At 33.8% G+C, this 14,975-nt stretch overlaps 1 protein-coding gene and 1 long non-coding RNA gene across 3 annotated transcripts; one reads left to right on the forward strand and one right to left on the reverse strand.

The window, feature by feature from the left end:
• The first annotated feature begins 580 nt into the window (after nucleotides 1-580).
• LOC110705530 lies at nucleotides 581-4,805 on the forward strand. Of its 2 annotated transcripts, XR_002508095.1 has the most exons (5): nucleotides 581-666; nucleotides 753-954; nucleotides 1,125-1,204; nucleotides 2,185-2,320; nucleotides 3,627-4,805. It is a non-coding gene; the product is annotated as an uncharacterized LOC110705530 (long non-coding RNA). The 2 variants fall into 2 exon arrangements; XR_002508094.1 differs by lacking the exon at nucleotides 581-666 and having other exon boundaries at nucleotides 869-954; nucleotides 3,630-4,805.
• A 151-nt stretch (nucleotides 4,806-4,956) lies between these two features.
• LOC110705528 (receptor-like protein kinase HSL1) lies at nucleotides 4,957-8,552 on the reverse strand. The gene is made up of 2 exons (XM_021883419.1): nucleotides 5,681-8,552; nucleotides 4,957-5,539 (listed from the first exon to the last, which is right to left on the reverse strand). The coding sequence occupies exons 1-2, from the start codon at nucleotides 8,298-8,300 to the stop codon at nucleotides 5,100-5,102; spliced, it is 3,060 nt and encodes a 1,019-aa protein (XP_021739111.1). The 5' UTR covers nucleotides 8,301-8,552; the 3' UTR covers nucleotides 4,957-5,099.
• Between the last annotated feature and the right edge of the window lie 6,423 nt (nucleotides 8,553-14,975).

A 14,975-nucleotide genomic window follows, 5' to 3' on the forward strand; every position in this document is an offset into this window, starting at 1 on the left:
ACAATATAATCTGTGCTTTTGGGAGTTAAAGGCTGTGAACCTATAACTAAAAGTGGGAATTTTGGAACAAAGAGATGGGAAATTTGAAGGTTTCAATTCTTGTAGCCGGAGCAAGTATAGTAAAGTTGAACTGCTTAAGACTATTGTGTTTATATTAAAGTGATGACAGAGTTTCTCTGTTTTCACAGAAAGTACGTAGTTTGGATAAGTTGACTGATTAGTCATCCCTTTAAGAATATACAAGTGTGATTTTCGTGTGTATGTTCGCACTAGTACTGGTACATAGATGTTCATTAATACTGATTACAAGTAGATCCAATTAGTTTAATCTCGTGAAAAACACTTTAAGAATTGAGTAATGTAATTAGCTTTTCAGTATTTCCCCATTTCAAACAGAAAGTACGGAATTTGGAAATCAGTCCCACTAGTTGACTGATAAGTCTTCACTCTAATAATAGAGGAGTTTTGTGTTGTTATTATCTGCTTTTCTCTGGTCTATGGATCTTTTATTAACTAAATATATGTTCACATCAGTTGATAATAAAAATTTGTTGTGCTCAATTGTTTTTTTTCGATTGTTTTCTTACACTGCGTTTACTTCTCTGGAGGAAGTTTAATCCTGTTTGCAGATATCAAATGTGTTAGATGTTTTCTAATTTGCATGCTGTAAGTATCTTCTGCAAAAATATCGAGGATCAAGTTTGTTAGTCTCAGATCATCTCAATGGCTAATGGGCAGAATTAATGCTGCAGATTTCCCCTTTGCTGCATAAAATACAGTAAGGATGATCGTAGATTTGCCCTTCTACAAGGATTGTGTTCTTATTTCTGAAGTTATTAATATTATTGGGATGGATTATTGCTGTTCACGGACGGTGAACTAAAACCAAAACTGAAACTACACCAAAAGGACATGTAAAGTTAGGACTGAAATGGAAGTTGATGGGAAAAAATGGTCAGTAAGCTCAATGATTTTCTGATTAATATTTTTTTTTTGTTTTTTTTTTTTGTGCGTGTGTGTGTAACTAAGTTCATTGAATTGCTAATTATTAAGTGAAAGCCAAAAAATGTGGACCAAGAATGTTTATTTGATGAATTTGTTTCTTCTTGTGTGAATTCTTGCAGTTTACTTTTTCTTGACTACAGCAGCAAGTATGCCCTACCAAGTTAGATCATTCTCCAGCTTCTTTTTCCTCTCGTTTATGGTAAATACTTACAGGCTTAATCTTTTTGTTTTCTAACTATGCTCTGGTTGAACTATTGTGCGATTATTTTACTCACTCCATTGGCAAATAATAGTCACCTTAGCCAAATCCCGTATAATTAAGGACCTAGAACGCATATCAAAAAGGCATTGTACTACTGATAAAGTCATAATAGTAGTACATCTGCTGCCCTTTACTCTTTGTTTAATTCTTTTTCCATGAAAATATAATCCCTAGTAGGCTAGTACTGCTGTTATTTTGTAGATCATCCAATTTTCAAGTGAAGCGCACATAAAATAAATACAACTGTTGCTATTTTGTAGTAATTCACAGTAGTTGATTCTTACTTTTTAGAAAGAATTACTGCTATACTAGGTAAATATAATTATATTTTATTACCTTTATATTATCTATTCTTCAATTTACCTTTCACTAACCCCACTACTTCCATATTTTATTACTTTCCCCAATTTCTCCTAAAACTCCGCGCATGGAGAAATGGAGAAAGTATTTAAAAACGGAGGGAGTACTATTTTGGGATTAGGCATATCAATTTGGGTTTTCCTCATGAAGAAAGCTAGAAATATTCCTTGATATTTTATTCATAGTTCTGTTGCAGAAACTACATTACATTTTTGTAATTATTTTGCTTGCTAGTTACAGAGGAGGCTTTAGCTATATACAGCTCAATTATCATCATAGTTTGATGATTATTACATTTAATCATATAATATCTTGGTGAGTGTATTTTGTAAAAGCCAATCACTGCCCTATGAACATGTGAAATGCAGTAAGCCATTATTATTTTCAGACGAAGGGAGAATATATCTACACTACTTGATACCCATCTATCATCAAACTACTTCCTATCATACAAAGATCACACTTTTTTTTATATATTCTGATTTTTGTGTTTAAAGTTACAAACTTAGACCATGTCATAGTCATCTTCTTCTAATGTCCTCCTGCTATTCTTACAGATAGAGATGTAGTTTCTGCCTCCAAGAAGAGGGGAAATATCGCGGTCATTCTTTGTCCTTCCTCCACCAGAACCTTCAAGAATGCTATGTCGTTGAAGCAAATGCAAAATCTCCTTTATTGATGGCCTAAAAGAAGGTAATACACTGGTGCACATCAACCCTATCTTGAACACATTTGTCATCTCTTCCAAATGACTAGGTTCCAGCACTTTCTTATCTAAGACATCTATGATTGGATCTCCCTCATTAAAATGCCTCAATTCCCACTCTGTGAGCTTTGTGTGCTCATCTCCAATGTGAGGTTCTTTCCCTGTCACTAACTTGAGTAGAACTACTTCGAAGCTGTATATATCGATCTTCTCATTCACCTTGGTTATATAGCAATATTCTGCAATTTTTGCATTGAATGTGGAATCTAGCAAAATATTACTAGATTTTACATCCCTATGTACTATAGAAGGTGAACAATCATTGTGTATATAATTCTATCCTTGAGCAGCATCAATCGCAATTTTCAATCTAGCTGGCCAGTCTAAAACTACTTGTTGAACCGAACCACTCATTGTTTAAACATGTTGGCTTTTACTCTTATGGATCCATTTATCCAGGCTTTGTTTCTCCATGTACTCGTACACAAGCAATTTCGAGTTTTCACTCGAAATACAGCAAAGTAACTTTACTATGTTGAGATGCCTTATAGTACCCAGAACCTGGACCTCAGCAATGAACTCTTTTTCCAAATTGTTGCGAGGTAAGGAGAGTGAACAAAGGGAGAAATTTGGGGCAAGGAAGGTAAATTTTTGACATTTTTAATGTGATTTTTGAGTAGCTTGTGTCTTTTCCCCTAAATATAATTTGCGCTTTTGGAAGTTGAAGGCAGAGAAGTTAACTAAAAGTGGGAAATTTTGGAAATTTGATGGTTTCAATTTATTCAGCCTTAGAAACAATAATAGAAAACTTGAACTGATTTCGACTAGCGTTTATGCTAGAGTCCAGATACGGAGTTAGTTCATTAATAGTGATTACAGAGTTTGCCCCATTTCACAGAAATTACGTAGTTTGGTTATCAGCATTTCTCCAGTTGACTGATAAAGTCATCCCTCTAATTGAAGAGCCTGAGTTCTTATCTCCTCGTTTGTCTTTTGATCCTCATTGGATTCATGATTGATCTAAGATTATTCAATGATAGTTACTTTATTTAATAATTACTGCAGCTTCTGGATTAATTTTATCCTCTTAACAATTTACTGCTGTGCAATTGTTAGTTTAGTTGTGAACTTAACAACGACAAGTGCACACATTGTCTTCCCTTCAGTGCTTTATATTTTTTTATGGTTTTACCTTTATGTAGGTTCTTTTTTGGAGGAGCTTATGAAGTTATGAGATTTAATCATGTTTACACTTCAACAAGTGCTAATGTTGTTTCATATTATGGTTTGTAGCAGCTTGTATGATGTGATTCCTTCAGAAAAATACCAAGATAATCTCAGTAGTGTCTAGTAGAGTTGATGCTGCAGTCTGCCCCTTAGCTACTTAAAATTCAGAGTAAGGATGATTCAAGATTTTCCATTCTATAAGGGTTATGCTCCTCATGCTTCATTCCTATGCGAAGATGACGGTGACCTACAATTCAACCCAAAACTATGCCGAAAAGGACATGTAAGGTGTGTATTGAGGAGGAAGCTGATAGGAAATTTGGTTTATCTACATTCAGTTCCTTTGTCTTGACTACATCAGCAAGGATGCCCTACCAAGTTTGATCATTCTCCAGCTTCTTTTCCCTCTTTTATGGTAAATACTTGCTGTTTGATCTTTACGTTTTGTTGATTGCTACTTGATAGCCAAACAATGTCGTATAATAGGTGGTGATTGTTAAATTGAGTGGACGTGAGACACAAGATGAGACGTAATAGAGATAAACGATCTATCCCAACCGGTTGACTGACTGGCAAGTCTTCCCTCTATTCTTAATCGTTGTCCTTTTAATTTGGTTCACATAATTTTACGCGTTGTTGTTTTCTTTGTTCTTTGCAATCATTGATTTGTGAGAAAAAAATTGTATGATTTGAGATAGAAAATTTCACCTATGTGGTCGTAATTTGCAAGTTAATGTGAAAGTCACCCTGTATAGCTGTAAAAAGATCTATACTAGTCTGGAACAAAATTAGGCTAATACTTAACAGTACCACTCATAAGTCAATATTCAAAACCGTAGGAAAGACTGTTACACACAAATGCAATACAAATACAACAAGAGATGTCATTAACAGTTTTTGCATCTTGGAAAGTATTGCACTTTGCACACGTTCAAAACTGTGTATCTTGGGGAACTTGCAAGCTCCCCTACAGCAAAATTGGCTTCGCCTGACCGGTAGCTTCATCTGACATCATGGATGTTTTCTCAAACAGGCTCCTCTCAAGACTCAAGAGGAGCTTATGAGATTTTTTGCGGCATTAGTTCCTGAATTTACGTCAAGAACTTAGTTTGTAAACTTTGGTTAATGTAGTTATCTTTAACATAATTATGAAATGTTGGCCTGCTGCACCTTCTGACTTCGATGTGTAATAAGCAAGTGGAAGATAAATGTGATGGAAAATATGGAGTTAAAATGGAACGGCATGTTTAAATTTGCATATATGATGAAGTGGGTAGTCCTTGACCTTGTTAGAGAGTTGTTCATTGTTATGGACTCTTCATTGAAGGAATGAATTTTTCGGAGGTTGTTCCTTGGCTTAGATATAAGTTGTAGTTATTTGACTCTATACTGTTAGAATTTGTGATAAAACTATAAGGGATTGAATTCAGAAACTTATCACTACCCTACTAATATAGGAAATGCGGTAAGCTAATCACTACTTCCTATGATCAAACAAAGATCACACTGATTTTATTCTGATTTAGGGTACAAACTAAATTATACTATGTCATAGTCATCTTCATCTAATGTCCTCCTGCTATTCTTACAGCTAGAGATGTAGTTTCTGCCTCCAAGAAGAGGGGATATATCGCGGTCATTCTTTGTTCTTCCTCCACCAGGACCTTCTAGAATGCTATATCGTTGAAGCAATTGCAAAACCTGCTTCATTGATGGCCTTAAAGAAGGTAATGCACTGGTGCAAATCAAGCCTATCTTGAACACATTTGTCATCTCTTCCAAGTGACAAGGTTCTAGCACTTCCTTATCAAGGACGTCTATGATTGGATGTCCCTCATGAAAATGCCTCAATGCCCACTCTGCGAGGTTTGTGTGCTCATCTCCAATGTGAGGTTCTTTCCCTGTCACTAACTCTAGTAGAACTACTCCGAAGCTGTATATATCAATCTTCTCATTCACTTTGCTTGTATAGCAATATTCTGCAATTCACAATCAGATGGAAAACACATTCATCTTCATTTAATAAAAGCAGATAGTATATTGGTAGAAATCATCTTTGAAATATTTTCCTGTTTACAACATATACTTTTTATATGATAAGAGTAAGCTGGAAAACTTACCTGGGGCCATGTAACCAAAAGATCCAGCAACAGCAGAGACTGTATTAGGCTCTCCTCCTGGCTTAGCCAAAATCCTTGCTAACCCGAAATCAGCAATCTTTGCATTAAATTCGGAATCTAGCAAAATATTACTGGATTTTATATCCCTATGAACTATAGGAGGTGAACAATCATTGTGCATATAACTTAATCCTTGAGCAGCATCAATAGCAATTTTCAATCTAGCAGGCCAGTCCAAAACTGCTTGTTGAACCAAACCACTCATGGATGAAACAGGCTGCCTTTTATTCTTATGGATCCATTTATCCAGGCTTTGTTTCTCCATGTACTCATACACAAGCAATTTCGAGCTTTCACTCGAAATACAGCAAAGTAACTTCACTATGTTGAGATGCCTAATATTACCCAGAACCTGGACCTCAGCAATGAACTCTTTTTCCAAATTGTTGCTCTTTTTCTTGTTATTCCATATCCTCTTAACCGCAACCGCTTCCCCTGATTGGTTAATGGGGATCCAGTAAACTTTACCGGATCCTCCTGAACCAATCGTATTTTTCTCACTTAAGTTAGCAAGGATTTTATCTTCTGTGAACGGTAGCTTATGAAAAGAGGTCAGTTTCCAAGTATCTGGCCTTTTCTTACTTTGCCAATTTTCTCTGATTAGGACCACAATGAAGTACAAAGTTGCTATGAAGGCAATAAATGCAAGGACTGTGACCAAAGCAACATATTTGCAGGACAAATTTAAGTTTCTTTGATGACTTGAGCATTTTGGGAGGTCTAAGAATCCGGTATTGGAGCATAGATGGGTGTGCAGGAAGCTACTTTTGAATGCACTGTTGTCAATCCCAAGTGGGATTTTACCAGTAAACTTATTGTTAGAAAGATCGAGTGAATTAAGCTTTAATTGGCCAACTTCAGGAGGAAGTTGGCCGGAAAATTGGTTATTAGACAAATTAAGATAAGAAAGGACAGGTAAAGAGCCAAGAACAGAAGGAATCGAACCAGAAAGCTTGTTATGAGAGAGGTCTAAACTGTTTAATCTTTGCCATGAGATTATTTCAGAGGGTAGCTCACCTGAGAGTTGATTGTGATCAAGTAAAAGAGTGTTAAGTAGTGGCAGCTTAGTAAACTCTAACGGAACAGGACCGGCGATCAAGTTGTTGCTAGCTTTAAGCACCTGCAATTTGCTCCAAGTGCTTACACTTGACGGAATTTTACCAGATATTTTGTTGTTGCTGATTTCCATACGACTCAAGTTCCAAGCCAATTTGTCAGGAAGTTGGCCTGAAAATTGGTTGTTGCTAAGTAACATGATCTTCATACCCTGCAAAGACCACATCCCATCAGGAACTTCTCCTGTAAAGCTGTTGTTGTAGAGTTGAACAACATACAAAGAGTTGCATTGGCCTAGAGAAGTTGGGATTGTGCCATTCAGATAGTTGTTGAATGCCACAACACCTAACAGCTTCCCGTTGTAGCAAAGATTCTCCGGCAGTTGGCCGGTGAATGCATTGTCTGACACCTCTATGCCTTCAAGTTCCGAGTGCAGGCCCATTTCTGTGGGAAGTGAACCAGAAAACCGGTTCATAAACAAACTCAGGGACTTCAAGGAAGTAAGCTGAGCTATACTTGGTGGAATTGTTCCATGAAATTGGTTCTGAGACAATTTCAAAATTTCTAATTTCTGCAACTTTCCAAAATCTTCAGGGATTATTCCTGTCAATTTGTTTCCTGAGACGTCCAATTCCACCAAGTTCAAGGCCTTAGCTGGGTTTGGCAATTCCCCTGACAACATATTGCTGTACAGATATAAAAATTTCAAGTTCTTGAGCAAGAACAACTCACTAGGAATTTCGCCCTCCAAGTTATTTTCAGCCAAGTCTAAATGCTCAAGGCTAGATAGCTTGGCAAAACTTTTCGGAATTTCACCAATCAAGTTGCATTGAGTCATCCAAAGGAACTTCAAATTCTTAAGCATCCCAAATTCTTTTGGCAATTTGTTTGGGGCTAAAGAGTTGTAAGCTAACACCAATTCCTCGAGATTTTCCAAGTGTCCCAGCTCGGAAGGGAACGTGCCATTAAACGAATTGGAATCCAAGTACAAGGTGATCAACCCTTTAAGTTGAGCTAATGAAGGTGGGATATCACCAGTGAAGTTGTTAGCACTGAGGTTAAGGTGTTGGAGGCTAAGAGGAAGCTCATTTATGCTATCTGGTAATTTCCCAACAAAATAGTTTGAAGCTAGGACTAAAGTTTGAAGCTTGGGGCAATTGTTTAGAAATGTGGGGAAGTTACCTTGGATATAATTGTTTCCAAGATCAAGGACAGTGAGATTTTTGAGATCACAAATGGAAGGAGGGATTTTGCCTTCGATGTTTTTGCTATTAAGGGAGATTCCGGTTACTGTTACGCCACCGGAGCAATTGATTCCGGGCCATTGACAAAAATGGGTGGTGTGATTCCATGAATTCATTGGTGGTTGATTACTCCATTGTTGTTTTATTTGCAATAAGATTTCTTGTTCTGATTGTGAAATTACGAAAAAGGGTAGAGTGATAAGGAGGATAAAGGACAATATAGGGAGGAGATTGGTAGTTGAAAAGGGTAATTTTGTCATTTATAGGTGGAGTAGGATAGTATTGCTATGTTTTGGTTGCTCTGTTTCCGAACCAGAGGATTTTAGGCGTGGGAAAATATGGTTAGGGAGAAAAAAAGGAGGGAAAATTGGTTAAAATTATCAACGGCTTCTAGTGTTCGGTTTGGCATGTTTAGTTGGGGTTGGGCTACCGGAGGAGTTTAATATAATGTGAATGGGAATAGGAATATCGCATTATTTTCTAAGTCAAGTCAATGCCAACGAGATGGTTAATAGGACTCCTCAAAAATCAATCAATTACACCACTAATCATTTTGGAAAATTCTTTACAATAACTGTAATACCAGTGCATTTGGTTCAAAGAGTGGTATGAAACCAGGGCGGTATGGGTTTCAAAATTGATACTTGATTCCATTTGTTTGGTTTTGAATTGGGAATGATATGTTTTTCTATTAATTTGAAGCTAAAGGTATGAGTATGACTCATACCCACCTCCCCCATTGGGTTTCAAAACCCCACACCTTAGGAGTTTGAGGTATGGGTTTCAAACTTGAATTTTATAAAAACAAACAATAGACATGGGTTTCACTCATTCTAAACTCATACCTTAGATGCTTGAACCAAATTTACGTGATATACTTCATGCTATATATATCGTCATATTGTCTAAATCACTTAATCCTATATTCGTTGAAAACAATATAATGTTATAATGGGTATATATTATATATAATTAAAAAAAATATGCTTTGTAATCTATATTATTATTAAAACTCCAAGGCAAGGAGTATCATATTGTCATGTGTCATTTTTCTTGTGTTATTTTCCAAGTTTTCTAATAATGTTAATAGCGTGTGTTACACAGGCCAAATTACTACTTCGTGTTGGCAATTCTACGTAGTCATCCTTATTTTGGTGGTTGATTTATTTATTTATTTACCATATAAGTCCTTGTGCGATGCACGAAGATATAACGCAAAGAATTTGAGAGAATTTTTTGAAATTATGTAAATTTTTCGAAGACATTTTACAAACTCAAATATATTAAACTCACAAAATAACAAATTAAACAATTGGTCACATATATTAAGCCCATAAAATTGATTAAAAATGATTTTTCTTATTTTTTTAATTTTTAAATTTTTAAAAATATTTTCATAATTAAGTTATGAGTTAATTTTTCAATTTCAAAAATAATAAAAACCAAATTTAAACAATTATATAAAAAAGGAAATTATTACCAAATTAATAAATGAATTTTAAAATTAAATTAATTATTTTTAATAATTTTTGACATTAAAATAAATAAAAAAATTTAACCAATAAAAAAATAATACTCCCTCTGTTCCTTATGTCCCTTATGAAAAATTTTAAATTCCTAAATGATAGTCCATTTGCTTTTTTAAGTACCATTAATATCAATTTTTTTTTTTTTTTTTTTTTTTTTTTTTTTTTTTTACCAAAATCCTCTCCAATTTGCAACATATTTATGCAAATTTAACTTTTCTATGTAAATTTTGTTTTTCACTTTTACACCGTATTACTTTCTCTCTCTACTTTTTTGTATACCCAATGTAAATTATATTTTCAATTTGTTTTTACTACATCCTATTTATATTTATTAATTTCCGTGAAAATTACATACAAGGGACTATCAATAGGGGACAAAAGGAGTATAATGGTAGTGAAGAATCATCCACCTTTTGTGAGTTGATTGTTAATTTGCAAACTGGCATGGAAAAAACAAAATAGTTTCTTCCTATGTTTTTCTATGTTCCCTCATAAATCATAATGGCCATAATAGAAAAATAGTTCGGGTACTCCGTAATTTTCACGTTGGTCCTTGAAAGTGGGGTTAGCCGTTAACTTGACTCCGATCCATTAATGATAGGTTGTACATTAATAAGGAATAGGGGTGAGGGTATTAGGTATCCCGTAAAAATTTCAAGATTCGAAATCAGAACCTGTTCCTAAAAATAGGAATCGGAACCTGTTGCAACAGGTTCCTAAAAATAGAAACCAGAATCGGAACTTGCACGTTCTGATTTCGATACAAAATACCCTATCTTTCAAAGTAAGCTTAATAGTTACTTGATAAATTAATAAAAAAAGACGGATGTTCACGATTAAATCTTACAACTTTAATACAATACTACAATTATAACCAAACAACACTGATTGTCTAGAATATTGAATACAAAATTACAAATATTTATATTAGTACCATTAATTAAACCTTTAAGATTAAAATGAAAAATGAAAAAGAAGAGAGAGAGAGAGGTAGATAACGACTTTTAAACAAATTTGGTATATGGCTTTTATATTTGGGCTTAAATGATAGGTTCCGGTTTTATGTATTCTACGGGGAACCTGTACGAACAGGGTACGCTACAAGTTCCGGGTTCATAACTTTATTACCTGGAACCGGAATCTGTTGCAACAGGTTTTCAATTTTACTACCTGAAACCGGAACCTGATCTACAGGTTCCGGTTGCAGGTCAAGGTACCTTGAATTTTTGCTTACCCCTAATAAGTACTCACTTACTATGGTTTGTGCCTGGTGTTGGTACGGAAATAGGGGTGTTCACTATTTGGATAAAATTTTACTCTGTTCAAATCGAATATTACTATTGGGATATGTTAAAATTATTGAGTCTGATTGATGGTGTAGTTAATATTTATTTTACTTTCATAATTTCGCAATTAATTCTTTTATCTAACACTTTTGGGTGTTTGGTTAATAAAGTGGTATGGATTTGAGATTAGGAATGAAATTCAGATGATATGAGGTTGGAACTTGATGCTACATCGTGTTTGATTTGTGTTTAAGAACGAGTTTTTCTATTTTTATTTGATAACTAAAGGTGTGGTCTGAGCCATACCCACCTCCTCCTTGGATTTCTAAACCCCATACCTCGTAGGTTTGAGGTATTAGTTTAAAAATTAGATCTTTCCTAAACAAACATACATTTAGTACGAGTTTTACAATCGAACCCTCAACATATTATAACAACGATAACTATTTCATCATCTAAGACAACTACCAAGTATGTTATTAATATGTAAAAATATATATATAAGGGCAAACCACAAGGTTCAATTAAAAAAAATATAGATACTAAAATTTATTGATGGACGATTGTACGTCTACAAAAGTAGCAACATGGGGCAATGCCCGAACTACTTATTAATTATGACTCAAAAAATGGAGTAACAATAAAAAGCAAAGGAAGTATTTAATAAGACGTTGAAACTAGAGGTGTCAAAAGCGCATCCGACCCGATTCCGAAACCGACCCGAAAAATATCCGATTTAGATTTTGACTCGCGTGGACAAAATAATTTAGTATAAGTCAACTTTAAAAATTTACCCGATCCGACCTGACCATAACAGGCCCGATCCGATTATCCGAACTGACACCCCTAGTTGAAACTATCCAAAAAAAAAAAAAAAAAAACCTTCCTCCCCGTGCAACAAGCTAGAAGGAAAAGGAGGAATTTTAAAGGGAGGAATGTTAGGCATTTAGAAATGCATAACAAAGGGTATTTATGTAATTATGCATATGTACAAACGAATAAATATTTTGATATCAAATGGTACCATTGAATATACAGTGATACTATATGCGCACATAATGGTATTATATATGCATTTAGTTGTACTAAATTTATGCTTAAATAGTACCACTGAGGATTCAATGGTACTATATAAACTTTCAGTGGAACAATCAGCATGTGGTCCCCCATCACGTGATACAATCCGATCAAAAAATAGGTGTGGTCCACCTACATGCCTCTCTCTTCCTATCTCTCTCCTCTTTTCTCTCTCTACCATGTGTTTTTATAATATTTTAATCAATGTTATGCATTAGTAAATGCATAACTTTCCTCTATTTCTAGTTGCTCAAGGAAAAGTACAAATGTTACTCCATATGAAATATGATGACCAGTAAGAACTTTCTTGGCACTAAAGTCTATGTAAACTAAGTGTAAAAAATCATGGGTGCATAGACTTTTTATAAATTCCAAGAATCACATTTAGTAGCTGGGAGTCACAAGTATTTAGTGGAGTAGAAAGTTTTTTCACCAAACAAAAAACTTAATGGAAAATTGATGGATGGAAAAATTGGAATATAATACAACTAGAATAGTATTTTCCACAACTAATTATTCTAACCTAATCAATGGTATTTTCAATGGTATTTTCACATTGACTAATTAGTAATTACCTAATGATTTCATTGTAATGTTGCATATAACAGCATAAGTAGTATGTAGCCCATTGTTTTTAATAAATTTGGCATTGTACAAGGTGATCCATAAATGAAAAGAAAGAATGTGGATTTTCGTCTTTTGAAAGGTAAAATCCAATACTTCTCACAATGTAATTTCCATTGTATTTTCCCATTCATAATATTCGATCACATTACAATCACAATATATATAGACAATAGGAAAATCTAACCCTAATATTCCTAAATATCTTAACTTCCTAAACTCTATCACAATATATGACATACTTCCTCCGTTTTCTTTTACTTGCAACACTTCCCTAAAAAGGAAATGTCACAATACTTGCAACATACTATAAAAGGAAAGTTACTTTAGGGAAAAACTATACTATTTTCCTTATTTAAAGCACATGACCCACTAAATTACATTCCTAACAACCACTCATCCCATTTTAAAGTGTATTATATCATGTGAACCTCACATTTCTTAAATACCGTGAAAAAGTGTGTGTTGCATCTAAAAGAAAACGGAGGAAGTATATATTTTCACAATAATATCTCATATGATGTTATTTTCATAATATCATATCACAATACATTCCTATCTCATTACCTCCCTCAAGTCGGAGGTGTAGATCTCGAACACCCGACTTGGACAATAAAAAAAAAAAAACTGCATTATATAATCATCAAGCTGCAATATGTAATCAGCCTTCGAATAATCACAAAAATAATCCTCTTGAACTTGAATATGATCTTACCACGTTCTTCATCCTCACCATGATAAAAATGGTCAGAAAAATCAATTCCTCATAAAAAACAAAAAATTAAATTGTGAACCCTCACAATATATACTTCTCACACTTTTATACATTAATTATGAAAATAACATAAAAAAATTACTCCCTCCGTTTCATAATGTTAGTCCCATATACTATTTTGGGCGTTTCAAAATTAAAGATGTACTCATATTGAATATATTTCATTTATAACTTGTTTTTTTTATGAAATTAATTGGTTGTGGATTAATGACATGACTCTAGGTAAGGAAATATTTACCTAAAATTATGCAATTATGACTTATGCTTTTCTAATAAAAAAAAATCAAAAAAGTTAAATAAGGTAAACTAATTATGAATCATGTTGTATTTTAATGTTAGATTCCAAATATAATTCTTTTCTTATTTTATGTGATTGATTCCATATGGGACTAACATTATGAAACGGAGGGAGTAAAAAAATTCTTCACAATCACACTTTTTTATACGCAATCAATGAATAATGTGTACAATTGATCACTCCTCTTACACGAACTCTCATGTTTAAGTGTTTTTTTTTTCTTTCTTGATGGAAAGGTCATTCTTTTCAAATCGTTCAAAAAAATATATTAATATAATGAGAATGTCTTTCTTTTCGAACCCCTTATATTTTTTCTTCTCCTCTCACACGATCTCTTGTGTTTAAGGTTTTTCTCATTCTCTCACACGAATTCTCGTGTTTTTTTATCCTCTCCTCTCACACGAACTCTCGCCTCTCACACGAATTCCCGTGTTTTAATTTCCATCCCATGATCATCCTGGCTCTTGATACTTGGCTCTTGATACCATGTTAAATATTGGGGAAAATACTTCTCACAAAGTAATTTCCATTGTATTTTGTGATACTGAGTTGGTTAGAATTTAATTGAAAATATAAAAAAAAAAATTTAAAAAAAACAAAAAAAAAAAAACTTAATTAAATTGTTTGATTGACTAATGGATGGTTGTGTCACCAATATACAACGGTGGAAGGAGATATTTTCTAGTAAATTTTTTTAGAAAATTCACCTCAATATTAGTCCAACACTCAAATCACAAAAAGTATTTGCATAATAATAGAAGCGTCCAAAATCCAACTCTATTAATTTCATATTTGACTAGTTTTGATCTAAATCAAAATCATATCCAATTCTATTAATTTTAATTTGACTAGTTTTTATCTAAATGTTTGTGCTTGAATTGTTCAACGCATGATGCTTGATTTGAGTAGAGACCTAAAATAAAGAACAAATAATTTAATTTGAGATGATTGATCGTTGAATGAATTGGTGAAGGAGGCTTTAAACATTGTACGTGACACTAATGAAAAAGAGCATCAAATGCATTGTTTATTTGTGGTTAAATGCATCGTTTTATTTGTATAGCAACCGGTGCATAAGTGAGGGAAGATAATGAATTGCAGTGATTAAAATAAAAAATGATGGAAGGCTATAAATACAAATCTTATTAGACATTGTTATATTTTTTTTTTGATTCTAAAGAGGTACAAAGACCAAAGAGAAGAAGAAAAACAGAGCAGAGGAAAACAAAGAAAGAACTACAGCACTACTAGAAAACTAAAGACACCCTACGGAGTAACTAAGCGAGGCAAAGCCACGCCCCTAGTATCCTCATCTAACACACGACCAAATTCTACCGAAACCTCAT

The sequence above is a fragment of the Chenopodium quinoa genome, unplaced genomic scaffold, assembly GCF_001683475.1.
Source record: "Chenopodium quinoa cultivar QQ74 unplaced genomic scaffold, ASM168347v1, whole genome shotgun sequence".
NCBI classification, from domain to species: domain Eukaryota; kingdom Viridiplantae; phylum Streptophyta; class Magnoliopsida; order Caryophyllales; family Amaranthaceae; genus Chenopodium; species Chenopodium quinoa.

What these genes read in the sequence shown, in the direction of transcription:
- LOC110705528 (XM_021883419.1), bottom strand. Translation starts at nt 8,300, where the DNA reads ATGACAAAATTACCCTTTTCAACTACCAATCTCCTCCCTATATTGTCC. An exon ending in TTTTGGTTACATGGCCCCAG is followed by an intron (nt 5,540 to 5,680) that starts GTAAGTTTTCCA and finishes TGTGAATTGCAG; the next exon opens with AATATTGCTATACAAGCAAA.